At 42.8% G+C, this 12,098-nt stretch overlaps 1 protein-coding gene across 2 annotated transcripts in view; it reads left to right on the forward strand.

Moving 5' to 3' along the window:
* The first annotated feature begins 7,419 nt into the window (after window positions 1–7,419).
* LOC103190059 (heat shock 70 kDa protein 4L) overlaps window positions 7,420–12,098 on the forward strand; it is a 41,339-nt gene continuing 36,660 nt past the window's right edge. Inside the window, exon 1 of one of the 2 annotated variants that reach the window (XM_007910685.2) lies at window positions 7,420–7,769. In XM_007910685.2, coding sequence (XP_007908876.1) covers window positions 7,663–7,769 — 107 coding nt within the window. In that variant the 5' untranslated portion in view covers window positions 7,420–7,662. The remainder of the gene's footprint in view (window positions 7,770–12,098) is intronic. The other variant, XM_007910684.2, reaches the window with a different exon arrangement.

The raw sequence follows: 12,098 nt of genomic DNA on the forward strand, positions 1-12,098 counted from the left end.
CTGTGCGCAATTGGCTGCCACGTTCGTCCACAAATATACAGACACTTCACTTTACAGTGTGTTCTGTGAAACGCTTTGGGACATCCTCCCAACGTGAAAAGCGCTATATCAAATGCAAGGATTATTATTATTATGACCACAGCAACCAATTTGCGCATAGCAGTGTTGCACAACCAGTCAGGGATGTGAATGAACAATTATCTGGAAGATTGCTCTCTAGGACAGCAGGAGAAGCTAGATTCTCTTTTTGAATAATGTCATGGGTTCTTCACATGAACAGTCAGAGGGCCTCAGTTTTGTATCTCATCTGAAGGACAGCACCTATGACAATGCAGGGCTCTCCTAGAACTACACTACTATGCTCCAAGCCCTCTGTGAAGGGCGCTCTATAAATGCAAGTTGTTTGAGCTTGTCCCTGACAGGGCTTGAATCCAAAACCTTCTGACTCGGAGGCAAGCCGATGCATGTTCCCCATATATAAAGTATATTTATACCTGGAGATCCTGTAGCTCAGTGGTTAGAGCACTCGCCTTGCAAGCGAGACACCTGAGTTCAATTCCAGGCAGGGCGAAATCTTGGGCAAGTTTCCTTACTCCACATGCCTAATAATAATCCCTCCAAAACAAAACAATAATAAATTGGTCATTTTCAATGCACGACTGTTTGTGGGACACTGCTGTGCGCAATTGGCTGTAGCGTTTCACCCACAAATATATGGTCAATTAACTTTACAGTCTATTCTGTGAAACGCTTTTCAGACGTTGAGAAGATGTGAAAAGTGCTATATCAAATGCAAGGATTATTGTTATATCAACAATATTGACTTGGATGTAGGAGTGCACCCAAGTTTGCAGATGACAAGCATTTGGAGATGTGGGGAATGTTAAAGAACAATCTATCATTTGGAATACAAGCAGGGCAATCACATTACAATGTGCTTTGGTATAGTGTAGCTTTTCTTACAGTGCATTTGCACAGTGGATCTGCAATACATCATAAGTGCAATACACTTCCAGTGTCCAACACTGACTGGACACCTTCCTGAGTGATACATCACTTCCTGTCTGCATGCTATATGCAGGAAGTGATGCTGGCATTACTTATCGCAAGTGGTTTAAGTCCATAAACCGTGATCCAGTATTGTAAGTGGTTGCCAATGAGCGCTTCTGGATCTCTACTGACATCACTTTCTGAGTGTTGTGCATCATTGCACTCAAAGTGCTGTTAAAGTAATTGCAGGAAGTGATGTCAGCAGTGACCTGGCAACCTGGAAGTGCTAACCGAAGGCCATATTAGTGGGGGCCTGAGTTTATGGACCCAATCCACTGCTTTACAAGAAGATTGGCCTGCAGTAATAGATTAGGTGAGTGGGTGGCAGTGCAGATGATGTAATTCATTGTAGCCAAATAGAAAAATACGCATTTTGGCAGTAAAAGTACAGAGTTGAAAATATGCGTTATTGTAGATATTTTAGGAAAAACAGTTGTACAAAGGGACCTACCCTCCTGTGCTAGTAAATTGGTTGATAAAAGAGTTTGCAGATTCAGATACCTAGCAGCAAGGCATTAGGAATGTCAATGCAAAATGTAAGGAATACAAAAGGAGGAAAATACCGTTACAGGGTCAGTGTCGAGACATGCACTTGCTTTTCAGAGGCAAGCCTGCCTTGCTAAACAACCTGTAAGCAGCCATGTTTTTCAGCACTGTTTCAGATCAATTGCTGCCTCTGCCTAGTGTGTTGAATACAAATAGGATGTGGTGCACATGATAAGAGTAATAATCACATTTAGTTCTTCTTAAATTATTAACTTCTACAGAAATGTACAGTCATTTTCCCTCTCTTTAGCAGGATTCGCTTGGAGTGAAATGAAGGTGGCCACTCTATTCCAAGCACCTTAATCCCAGTAACCATACTCCATTGAACATGGTATTAAAGATAATGCAATTCACAACTAATAAAGCTGTGCTGCAGACCCCACCTCTGCCCCACCAGGCTGTTGAAGAGCAAAGCTAAGAACTTCATTCATTTTGACAGCTTGATTCAACTGGTAGCACTCTGATCTCTGGGTTAGAAAAAGTTGACTGCTATGTTTGCCTACAAAATACGCAGTCACCATTTTTAGTAAATGCTGTGAAGTAAGTACTGTGAAGAGCTTTGAGAATTTAGAAAATATGGTAAGATGATATATAAAATGCAAGGATCATTATTATTAAGAGTGCTACCGGCTGACAAATGATGCTGAAGAAGCTATTTGCTTTCTTTGAGCTCATGATCTTGGCTGACATATCAATGCAATACTGGAGAGTAGTGGTTTCTCAAAGGTGCCATCCTTCATATGAAATATCAAACTAAGTTCCTGTCTGCTTATCCAGGGTTGATGTTAAAGATCCTACAACACTATTCAAAACAAGAAGCGTTTCTCCTGGTCTGGCCAATAATCCCTCATAAATTGGAATCAGATTTTACATTTAACATTTGTGGATTTCTAAATTGGCACTCCTTTTGGCATAATACATGATAACTGGGTGCAATGACACCGCAATTACTGGCTGTACAGGTCAATTACAATGTCACCATTGTACCGTGCAATCCAGATGCGGTTCACCCAGTTTCACGGAATTCTAACGTGCTTAGCAAAGTATTCTGAATTTAAATGTTTAAACTACACTAATATAAAATATATGCACATTCAAAGGCCTCCTCTAAGGTTAAAGCATGTTTGGGGCTTACAGTAGAGCAAGCTTTATTCTGTAACTAACTCATGGTATAATAATAATCATTATTTGATATAGCACCTTATCATGTCTCAACACTTCACAGGATATATTGTAAAGTGGATTGACTATTTTAGTATTATTTGTGGGTGAAATGTGGCAGCCAGTTTGCGCACAGGCATGGAGTGAGTGGTCAATTTTATTTTGGGGGATTTGTTGGCCAGGAGTCTGGGAGAAACTCCTTTCTCTTTTCGAATAGTGTACATCTCAGTTCTGTACGTGTCAATCCTGACATTAGCAACTCAAGACAAGATAATATTTCATTTACTAATATGTCTTTCTTTGAAGTACACAAATGTTCAAAAATAATTTTTACCTTAAAATGTGAATCATAGGAAATTAAATTGTTTTAATTTGTGTTTCTGGATTTGGCCCAATATCCGTTTCAATGAAGAATCACGATAGTTAAAAAGTTAACCTAACTTTCTCTTTCAAATAATGATTCCTATTTCTGTGCATTTCCAGCATTTTCATGTTTTTGTGTTCTTATCTCTTCTCAAATTCTTGTTGTTTTGGTTAGAATTCTGCCAGAGATGAATTAGTGGAATAGATGAAAGGAATACCACAAACATTTTTAGAAAACCATAATGACTATTTACTGCCTACACTGAACTTCCTAGCTCAGTTAGCATTCCCTCCCATGATGGAATTTTGAGCTTGTATACTAGGCTGAAATTCCCATACAATGCTGGAGAAGTGCTGCATTGTCAGTGGACAAACCAAGTTCCATCTGCCTGTTCAATGGGACGTTAAAGATGCCATGCAAAAATAAAATAGAATTACTTGTGCCCTGGACAAGAATTCCCCCAGATAAAAATAGGTCACTATGGCTGTTCTTCATGACTGATTGTGGGACGCTGGCAGCCTACAGGTGTATAATCTCTACATTTTACAAGAAAAACTCTGAAACGCTTTAAGATGTTGTAATACAATAGTCAGAATAATCACATTCAAGGATTATTACTGATTAATATTTTGCTCAAAGAATAAAGTGTAGTGCTACTTACCTGCCACAAGGTGGAGCTAATCACTTCATCATTAAAGTCACTTCTATTTTCTCTGATCCTTTTTCCAATTAACCTTCAGCCAGCATCGACACTGTTGCCAAACCAAAACTATTCTGTCTTGTATTCTCTTGCATGGAGACATGATCTAACTTGTCAAGATATCCAGAAACCATCAATGCCATTCTTAGATCAAATCCTAGTTTGGTTGAGTTAATTTCCCTACATTTAGATAATCTAGTAATTAATACTAGGAAATTCAACTGCAATGAGATAATAACAATAATCCTTGCATTTGATATAGCACCTTATCACTTCATTGAGACATCTCAAAGCACTTTACAGAACATAGTGTAAAGTGAAGTACTGTGTATTTTGTGGGTGTAACGTGGCAGCCAATTGTGCACAGCAGTGTTCCACAAACAGTTGTGGATTGAGATGCTTTAAATGTACATTTTGCAGGATTGTTAAATTAAGGGTTTAAACATGAAACATTTTTATATGAAGTATAACTCTTAAATAAACTCTTCAGATGGCCTAGCAATACAACAAACACTTTTATAGCACCATTCATGTAGGAATGTTTGTAATGGTTCCCAGAGGTGGAGTGGAAGCCCAACCAGCATGGGAGACAGGATAATAATAATAATCCTTGCATTTGATATAGAGATTTCACATCTTCTAAACGTCTCAAAGCACTTCACAGAATAGACTGTAAAGTGAATTGACTGTATATTTTTGGGCGAAACGCTGCAGCCAATTGCGCAGAGCAATGTCCCACGAACAGTCGTGGATTGAAGTGATCAATTTTTTTTTCTTGAGGGATTATTATCAGGCATGTGGAGTAAGGAAGCATGCCCAAGGTTTCACCCTGCCAGGAATCCAACCCAGGTCTCGTGAGGCAAGCGCTCTAACCACTGAGCTATAGAACTCCACATAGGAGGGAAGTGACCTAAAGCAGAGTTTTTAGCAGCAGTGCAGGACCTCAAAGAGGTACAATGGTGTGGAGGCATTGGAAAATTAGTTAAGAGGATTTTAAAGTTAATTCACTAGGAAATAGGGAGATATTTTCTTCAGCCACCATCAACTTATTAGAAATCTTATTAATCAGGATTTATTTGCTTCATTGTACAGTCCAGGTTCAATTTTCCATCATTTAAATTAAATTATTTTCTACATTGTGAATCCCATGCAGTGCTACCAAGTCAACTAAATACAGTAATTTTGCCTACAAAAATACAGTCACTATATAGTAAATCAAGTGAAGCATTTTGAGACATCCTCCCAATACACTATATCAAATGCAAGGATTTTTATTATTGTATAGAAAGAAAGATATTCAGACCATTAAGGCAGTTCCTTGTGTACCTTCCCATTTATGGAGTATTCTGTCCTCCGAAAAAACAATGTCATTTAGAGAAGCTGTTTCATATCTGTTTCTCCTCCACCTTCAAGTCTTCCACTGGTCCCAGCAATACTGACTACCATGGCCATTGGTCTTCTGACCATTCATAACGCTGATATATATTAAATTTCTTTTCACTATTTTTTAAAAAATGGATACATGTAATTGGCTCGAGATTAACTACCGTATCTGCCAACCTTTTCCACATATCCATTATCCAAAACTTTGATCTCACAAGAATTGCAAATTATGCATTTGTGCCTGACAAAACAACAACTTGCATTCATCTAGTGCATTTCACGGTAAGGCAACATCTCAGAGTACTTTACAGTGTGGTGAGTGGGCGTGACTACAGACAGTTGAAAAGATAAATTGAAGCTTTTAAAGACATAGTGGGGGAAGTGGAGGGATTTAAGGAGGTAGTTCCAAAGGGTAGGAGCACAGCAGCTGAAGATCAATAGTTGGGACGTGCGCAGCAGTTCTGAGTTTGTTAAGTGGAAGGGGTGAGGCTGGAGAAAGTCACTGAAGTAATGAAGGAATTTGTAGGTGAAAGTGAGGATCTTAAAGTTGACCTAATGGGAGACAGAGCTGCCTCTGAGCCTAAGGAAGTCAACCATTTCTTCATAATAACAGGATTTGAATGATGCAATTTTGATTTTCTGGTAAGAAAATCGGGATTCACAACCAAATTTTGTATTAAGGAAATCCCCATTACAGTGTAATAATTGGTTACTCCTGCAGTTTGTTTACATCTGTTTCATCTATATTTCTCTACATTGTGAAGGTGCCTCATAACTTCTTGCAGAGTGCTAAGTATTCATTTTGGTTTGAGATTATTTATTTTGATGTATGGTACTCTTAAAATTAAACATTGCTTCATATATTTAAATAGATTTTCACATATTTGTCATGAATGCCATGTACAATTTCATTAGTTGGCAGGACTGAGAACCAGGCAATTAACTACCCCTTGTTATTTTCCAATGTCATCTGAATTGGCTGGGGAAGTACTGTTAGTAGAACACAGTATCTTCAAAAAAGATAGCAGAAGCATAGAAAGAATTAGGAGGTGTCTTGTCAGTCAGTTAGGATTGAAAAGTGGAGTTGAATGAATGTCGTTGAATGAATATTCTGGAGTTTTTCATTGATAACCCTTGGGAATCAGCAGATGTAATGGGGTAAAGCCTATGCTTTATGCATTATGTTAAATATATCACCCAGATATGTAATGATAATAATCCTTGCATTTGATATAGCGCCTTATCACATCGTTGAGACATTTCAAATCACTTCACAGAATATATTATAAAGTGTGTTGTCTGTGTATTTTATGGGCGAAATTTAAGCTCACAAAACACACAGTAATTTGTACTGTGTATTTTGATAGACAGAATAAGTATAAGCAATGTAATTTGAAATTAGCAGAATCTGTACAGAATTAACACAGAACCTTATGTTAACTTTCTGGACCAGAGCTGTAGTACAGTCGAGGAAATATTTTTTTTTGGTTAGCTGGGTGTCTGTCACATGCAGAAACCCATCACCTTGCTTAAGAGTATCCAAACCGAGTTGAGATTTCCATGTATCTCACCTACATATGGAAATCTCAGAGATAGACTGTTGGAACGGTATGCACATTGTCTCCCTGGATGGATGTATCCTACTTATCTAATTAAAAGTATTAGGCACAGGTTGGCAAGAGCCAAGGCTTGGATACCCCAGAGTGCGTTTGGGGTACTGCTGGAGTTTAACCAGCTCAAACCACATAGCTTGCCAATGATATCGCTGTCTGGCAAGCTTACCCATTGCTAGTCCAGCTATGACTACTATACCTGTTAGGGCTTTGGCTTGCAGGGTTAACGACCTAAGCGGGATAACTCCAGCCCCCAGTGACTGGTCTGCCCTTCCAGGTCCTGCCGGTGAGCCAGGCTGGGCTGTGCTGTCATCAGCAGTGCCCTGGAGCACTGAGGACCCGCTTAGCTCAGGAACCGGACTGGAGACCACCACAGAGGTTTGGCTCAATTCTGACATTGCATTGTCAAACGTTCCCTTGGGAGCAGTGCAGCTCCAGGAAGATCCATCGCACTTCAAGGAAAGAAAGAGGGGCGGGGAAGAGGCGGAGTTACGTTTGATTGACATCTCCGAAACGAGGGCGCGCAACGCAACGCAGGTCGTCACGCGTGGCGACCAATCAGCGTGGCCGGGAACAATGGGGGGGGTCACGCAGGCGCACTAGGTCTCCCCACGCGGATTGTTCTGGAGCTTTCTAGCAGTTTCGTTGAATGCGGATATTAGCGGCCGGCGTCAGGGTCAGTCAGTGAGAGGCGGGCGCCGGCAGGAGAGCACCTCACAGCACACACAGGAGAGCCAACTGACAAAGACGAGTGTTATATACAGAAACATACATATTATATTTTGAAAGACGCCACTACCACCCACAGCAGTAGCTAAACACCCAAAACACGCAGCATCATCATCATGTCGGTGGTGGGGATCGATGTGGGTTTCCAGAACTGCTATATCGCCGTGGCCAGGAGCGGAGGCATCGAGACCATCGCCAACGAGTACAGCGACAGGTGCACCCCGTGAGTAGCCTCGACCCCGGGGAGGGCGCTTCAACTTTCTTTATCTCTTGTCCCCTCTTTCCCTTCTCCACACGTTTTTTTCCCCTAATGGGGGGGGAGGGACTCACTGAGCCTGAACCGACCCTCCTTCCAATCCCACTTGTTGGTTCACCGGTTCGTCTCAGTATCGTGGCCTCACAGGCCAAAGGGAGTGGGGGAGTGATGGAGAGGAGGGAGCCGCTGCCCGCACTGGACTGGGGTCGAAGGGAAAGGGATAAGCCCACTCCAAGGCTGGGAGTATCGGCTATTCTTTGCTGCTGTGGTGGCGAGAGAGGAGAGGAGGGTGGGGGTGGGGGGGTGAGAGCAGGAGGTGAGGCCGTTGTGTTAGTCGAATGGGGCCGACCTCTCCCTCTGTTTTGTCTTTCTTGCTCCTCGCCCACAGGCCCAGGCCAGTGTGGGGCCGGGCCGGCGAATGGCGGCTGCTGTACGGCTCAGGAGCGAGCGACGTCGCCCGTGAGAGGCCGCCGTCTCTGCTTTTCATTTCCAGTTTCATTCATTCATTCGTCCGCAGAGCCGACAGTCAGACAGACAGCGTGATATGTTGTGTTCTCTCTCTCTCTATATATGTATATATACACATATTTATATTTAATATTTATATAAAATCCTCTCCGAGTTATACGTTGGTGCTTTTATGGGGTTTGTTTTATACAATGAAAATCACTCCCCCTGTGAGCACCCTGAACACGAGCGGAGTCATGTCGCATCCATTTTGGAGGTGGAAAATATGGTTTAACTGGAGTTAAGAGTTAAAACCGTGCACTTGTTTTTGAAGTGTTTATCTCTCCCCCCCCCCATTAAGAGCTATTCTCCCCGCTTCTCCCACCCCACATACTCTACCAATTAAATCGTTTTATGGCTAACTTTGCTGATACGTCAAGCACGCCTTGAAACCTTCAAAAGTCTGATCCTAATGCATTTTTATCGAGAAATAATATTTGTACGTACTATATTTCGAACAACGCAGTGTGGAAGCAATGCTCTTCATTTAATAATTAGACAGTGTCCATTTGACTAAGTACGTAGGTTGGCGACTGTTGCTAGCGCGATGTGAGAATCTGCCAAAAATGTTTGTCGTTTGAATCACATGTGAGAGAATAGTCGCTTTACTTTTTTAGCTGCCGTTCATCAAAAGCTATTAGTCATCTTCATGCGGCTTAAAAAAAACTGGCATCGCTCCTGCACGCAGTTCCTGCCTGGAAGTTGGAACTGACGTTTGCTGTCACTCTGGTGGTTTCCAAGTATCCTGAGCCAATTGGAATTCAACAGTACAAAATCGCATCGTTTTAATACAGAATAACGTTTTCGCTCCTTTACCACTCGATTCCAAACTGCATTTCTCCTACATTAATCAATGCCACCCTAGTACCCATCAGGTTTCAATTTTTTTGCTGACCCTAAATTAGCAAGCTATGAAATCGTCCATTCAAGATACCTAGGATAGCTCTTGCCTATAATCTACCATATACACTCCCGTTATTTCAGCAATGCATTCACCCAGTTCCCTTTCACTTGTGGAGGATGCTTGGCATCCAAGGTTTGTCTATCAGGATCTGAGTATCCCTGTGGAAGTCAAAAAGTTGCTCTTAAAAATGCTCTGCTTGGTTTCAGCCTACAGCATCAGTGAAAGCTACACATGAGTTGTCTGGCATTTGGCTTGGGTGATCTTTCCTTTTGATCATCAGTTCTGATATTAAGTGTTCTCTCATTTAAAAAAAAAACTTCAGAATTTTCCAGTAATGTCTTGAAGCTGTTCAAACTTGTCCCCGTTTTGCCTGAAAAATGTTGTTAACTAGGGCAATAGTTGTGAGTTAAGAAGAGATTTATGGTGCATCAAACAAATCCTACACAAGAAAACAGATTGTAAAAAATGCCCTGGTGATGAATCTCGTAGTGCAGGAACAACTTGCATTTATGTAGAACAATTTGACAGAGCCCAGACCTTAGCCCAGAGCTTTTATCAGGCAGGGTTGCTATTGCCAAAAAGCGAAGATACTTGACTAATTCCACTGCTGTCTGTGCTTGAAGCAGTTTGTTCTAGGAGAAAGCTTTATCCTGATGCTGAGCAGCACAAATGACACCTTCAATTGATATTCCAATAGACTGATACAGGATAAAATCTTCATTCATCTTGTCTGAATAATCAGCAATTCTTGGACACCTGCAGGACCCAGTGAAAGCATATTACTTGGCACCAGCAATGAAGCAAAGGCAGCAGTAGAGAATCCTCTGAAATGGCACCACTTTATCTTGAAGTCAGTTGTCAAAACTCTCCTCCAATGGCAAGTAACTATCTGGTACCCAATGGTGCCCTATAGATTGAACCTCCTTCTTTGTAGAATTCTGACAATGCCTTGGCAGTGACGTTTGCATTTGATATTATACCTTATCACCTTGTGAAGACAACTCTGAGTGCTTCCCGGGTTTTATTCAAGGGGATAGCAGGTCTTCAACTTATTATTGACCTGGTTTCTATCTTTCACATGCACCTGTATGGCAACCTCTTTATTTTCCCCCTCCAGTCAAAGGCCAATTGGCTACCAAACATTTCATCCTAACTGAGGTCAGGATTCATTCAGGATTTCTCAGCAGTGTCTGTTAACCTTAGCAGGAATTGTTGTTCCCTTTGTACAACTGCTAAAATCTACGGACAGAGTGAGGTAAGAGGCTTCTACTAGTTGTCAGGGTAGATTAGATTTGGTGGCCAAAAACACAGCAAGGGGTGAGGGCAAGGGAGCGAACGAGCAAATAGAAAAAAAACTATGGTGGCATTCCAGAGAGTAAAGACAGAACACCTGAAGGCATGCCCACCATCGGTGGGTTAAACTGGGGTTCTGAAGTGGATTAATATTTACTGAGTACAGGCCAGAGTAGTATTTGCAGAGATGGGGTGGGGCAAGGCCATGGAGGTATTTAAATGTGAGGATGAGAATTTTGAAATCTTATCCACTGAGAGATGGGGTAACTGGGGCAACAGGGTGGGTAGGTGGGGTGTCCAGAGGATGGGGGTAGAGGTGGGTGGAGCTGACAGAAGAATAAGGACATGTACTGCAGAGAGCTGCATTTCAGTAGGCGAGTCTGGAGATTAAGATATGGAAGAGACCCTCCACAACCTTGAAGGGGGTAGTAGCAGAGGTGAGGGAAAGCAGAGCTAGGGGCTTGGATCCACAACCTTGTAGAGCCCAAAAGATGAAGGCCCCGCCATAAAGAGATCGAGATCTTCAAAGTTTTAAAAGCAGAGAAGGATAGAGGCTTTTCAGAAAATTTCAGAGTGTGCGGGCCAACAACAAGAAGTTACATTTGTATAGGTATATTGTATACGTTTCACGTCAAGAGGACATCCCAACTTGCTCGACAATCAGGCATCTGCACCCGAGCTGGTGGTTGGGAACGAGAGATGGAGGGAGGGTAGGGGTAGGAGGATGCTGAAGGCATGGTCGAAGAGGAGGGTCTTGAAGAGGGAAGGGAGGGGTCGAAGCAGAGAGACTGGGAGTGGAGTTCCAGAGGGTGGGGACAGAGAGGCTGAGGGGCAGGCAAGGTGGGGGAAGCGAAGCAGGTCGGAGCCCACTGAGCAGAGGGAGCAGACAGGTTGGAGGTCACAGAAGTAGGGAGGAGCAAGGCCGTGGAGGGCTTTGAAGGTGAAGACCAGGTTCTTGAACTGTATGCTCTGAGTGATGGGGAGCCAGTGGAGCTGGGCAAGTCTGGGGGTGATAGGGTCACGGACCCTGGTGCCGGACAGTTATGGATGGTCTGCAGCCTGTGGAGGGAGGAGTTGGGGTGGCAAGCCGACAAGCAGGGAGTTTGTGTAGTCGATCCTGGATGTGATGAATGCATGGATGAGAGCCTTGGCCACCTGTGGTGAGAGACAGTAGCGGAGCTGAGCAGTGTTACAGAGGTGAGGAAAGGCAGAGCGGGTCATGGCTCGGATGTGGGGGCTAAAGGACAGTTGAGGGTTGAACAGGATGATGAGGTTCTGTATTGGCTTTGTGAGGTGTAGGTGCATCCATGAAGGGTGATGCTGTCATGGCTAGCGTTGGTAGACCTGAGGGATTGGGTTGCAGGAGATGGCAGAGGAACGATGGGGCATTTGAAGGCAAGGATGAAGATTGAAGTCTGATGAAGGTTAGGGAGTGGGGCAAAGATGGGGTTTACGAGCTTATTACAGGAGAGGATGTGGACTGGATGGTCGGGGTTCTGTGATCTAGATCACGTGGAGGATGTAGCTGCGTGTTGGAAGAAATCTGTGTTCAATAATGTGCAGTTTGGTTTTAGCCAATTACCTTACCCTTG

The sequence above is a fragment of the Callorhinchus milii genome, unplaced genomic scaffold (genome assembly GCF_018977255.1).
Source record: "Callorhinchus milii isolate IMCB2004 unplaced genomic scaffold, IMCB_Cmil_1.0 Scaffold1, whole genome shotgun sequence".
Classification (NCBI taxonomy): domain Eukaryota; kingdom Metazoa; phylum Chordata; class Chondrichthyes; order Chimaeriformes; family Callorhinchidae; genus Callorhinchus; species Callorhinchus milii.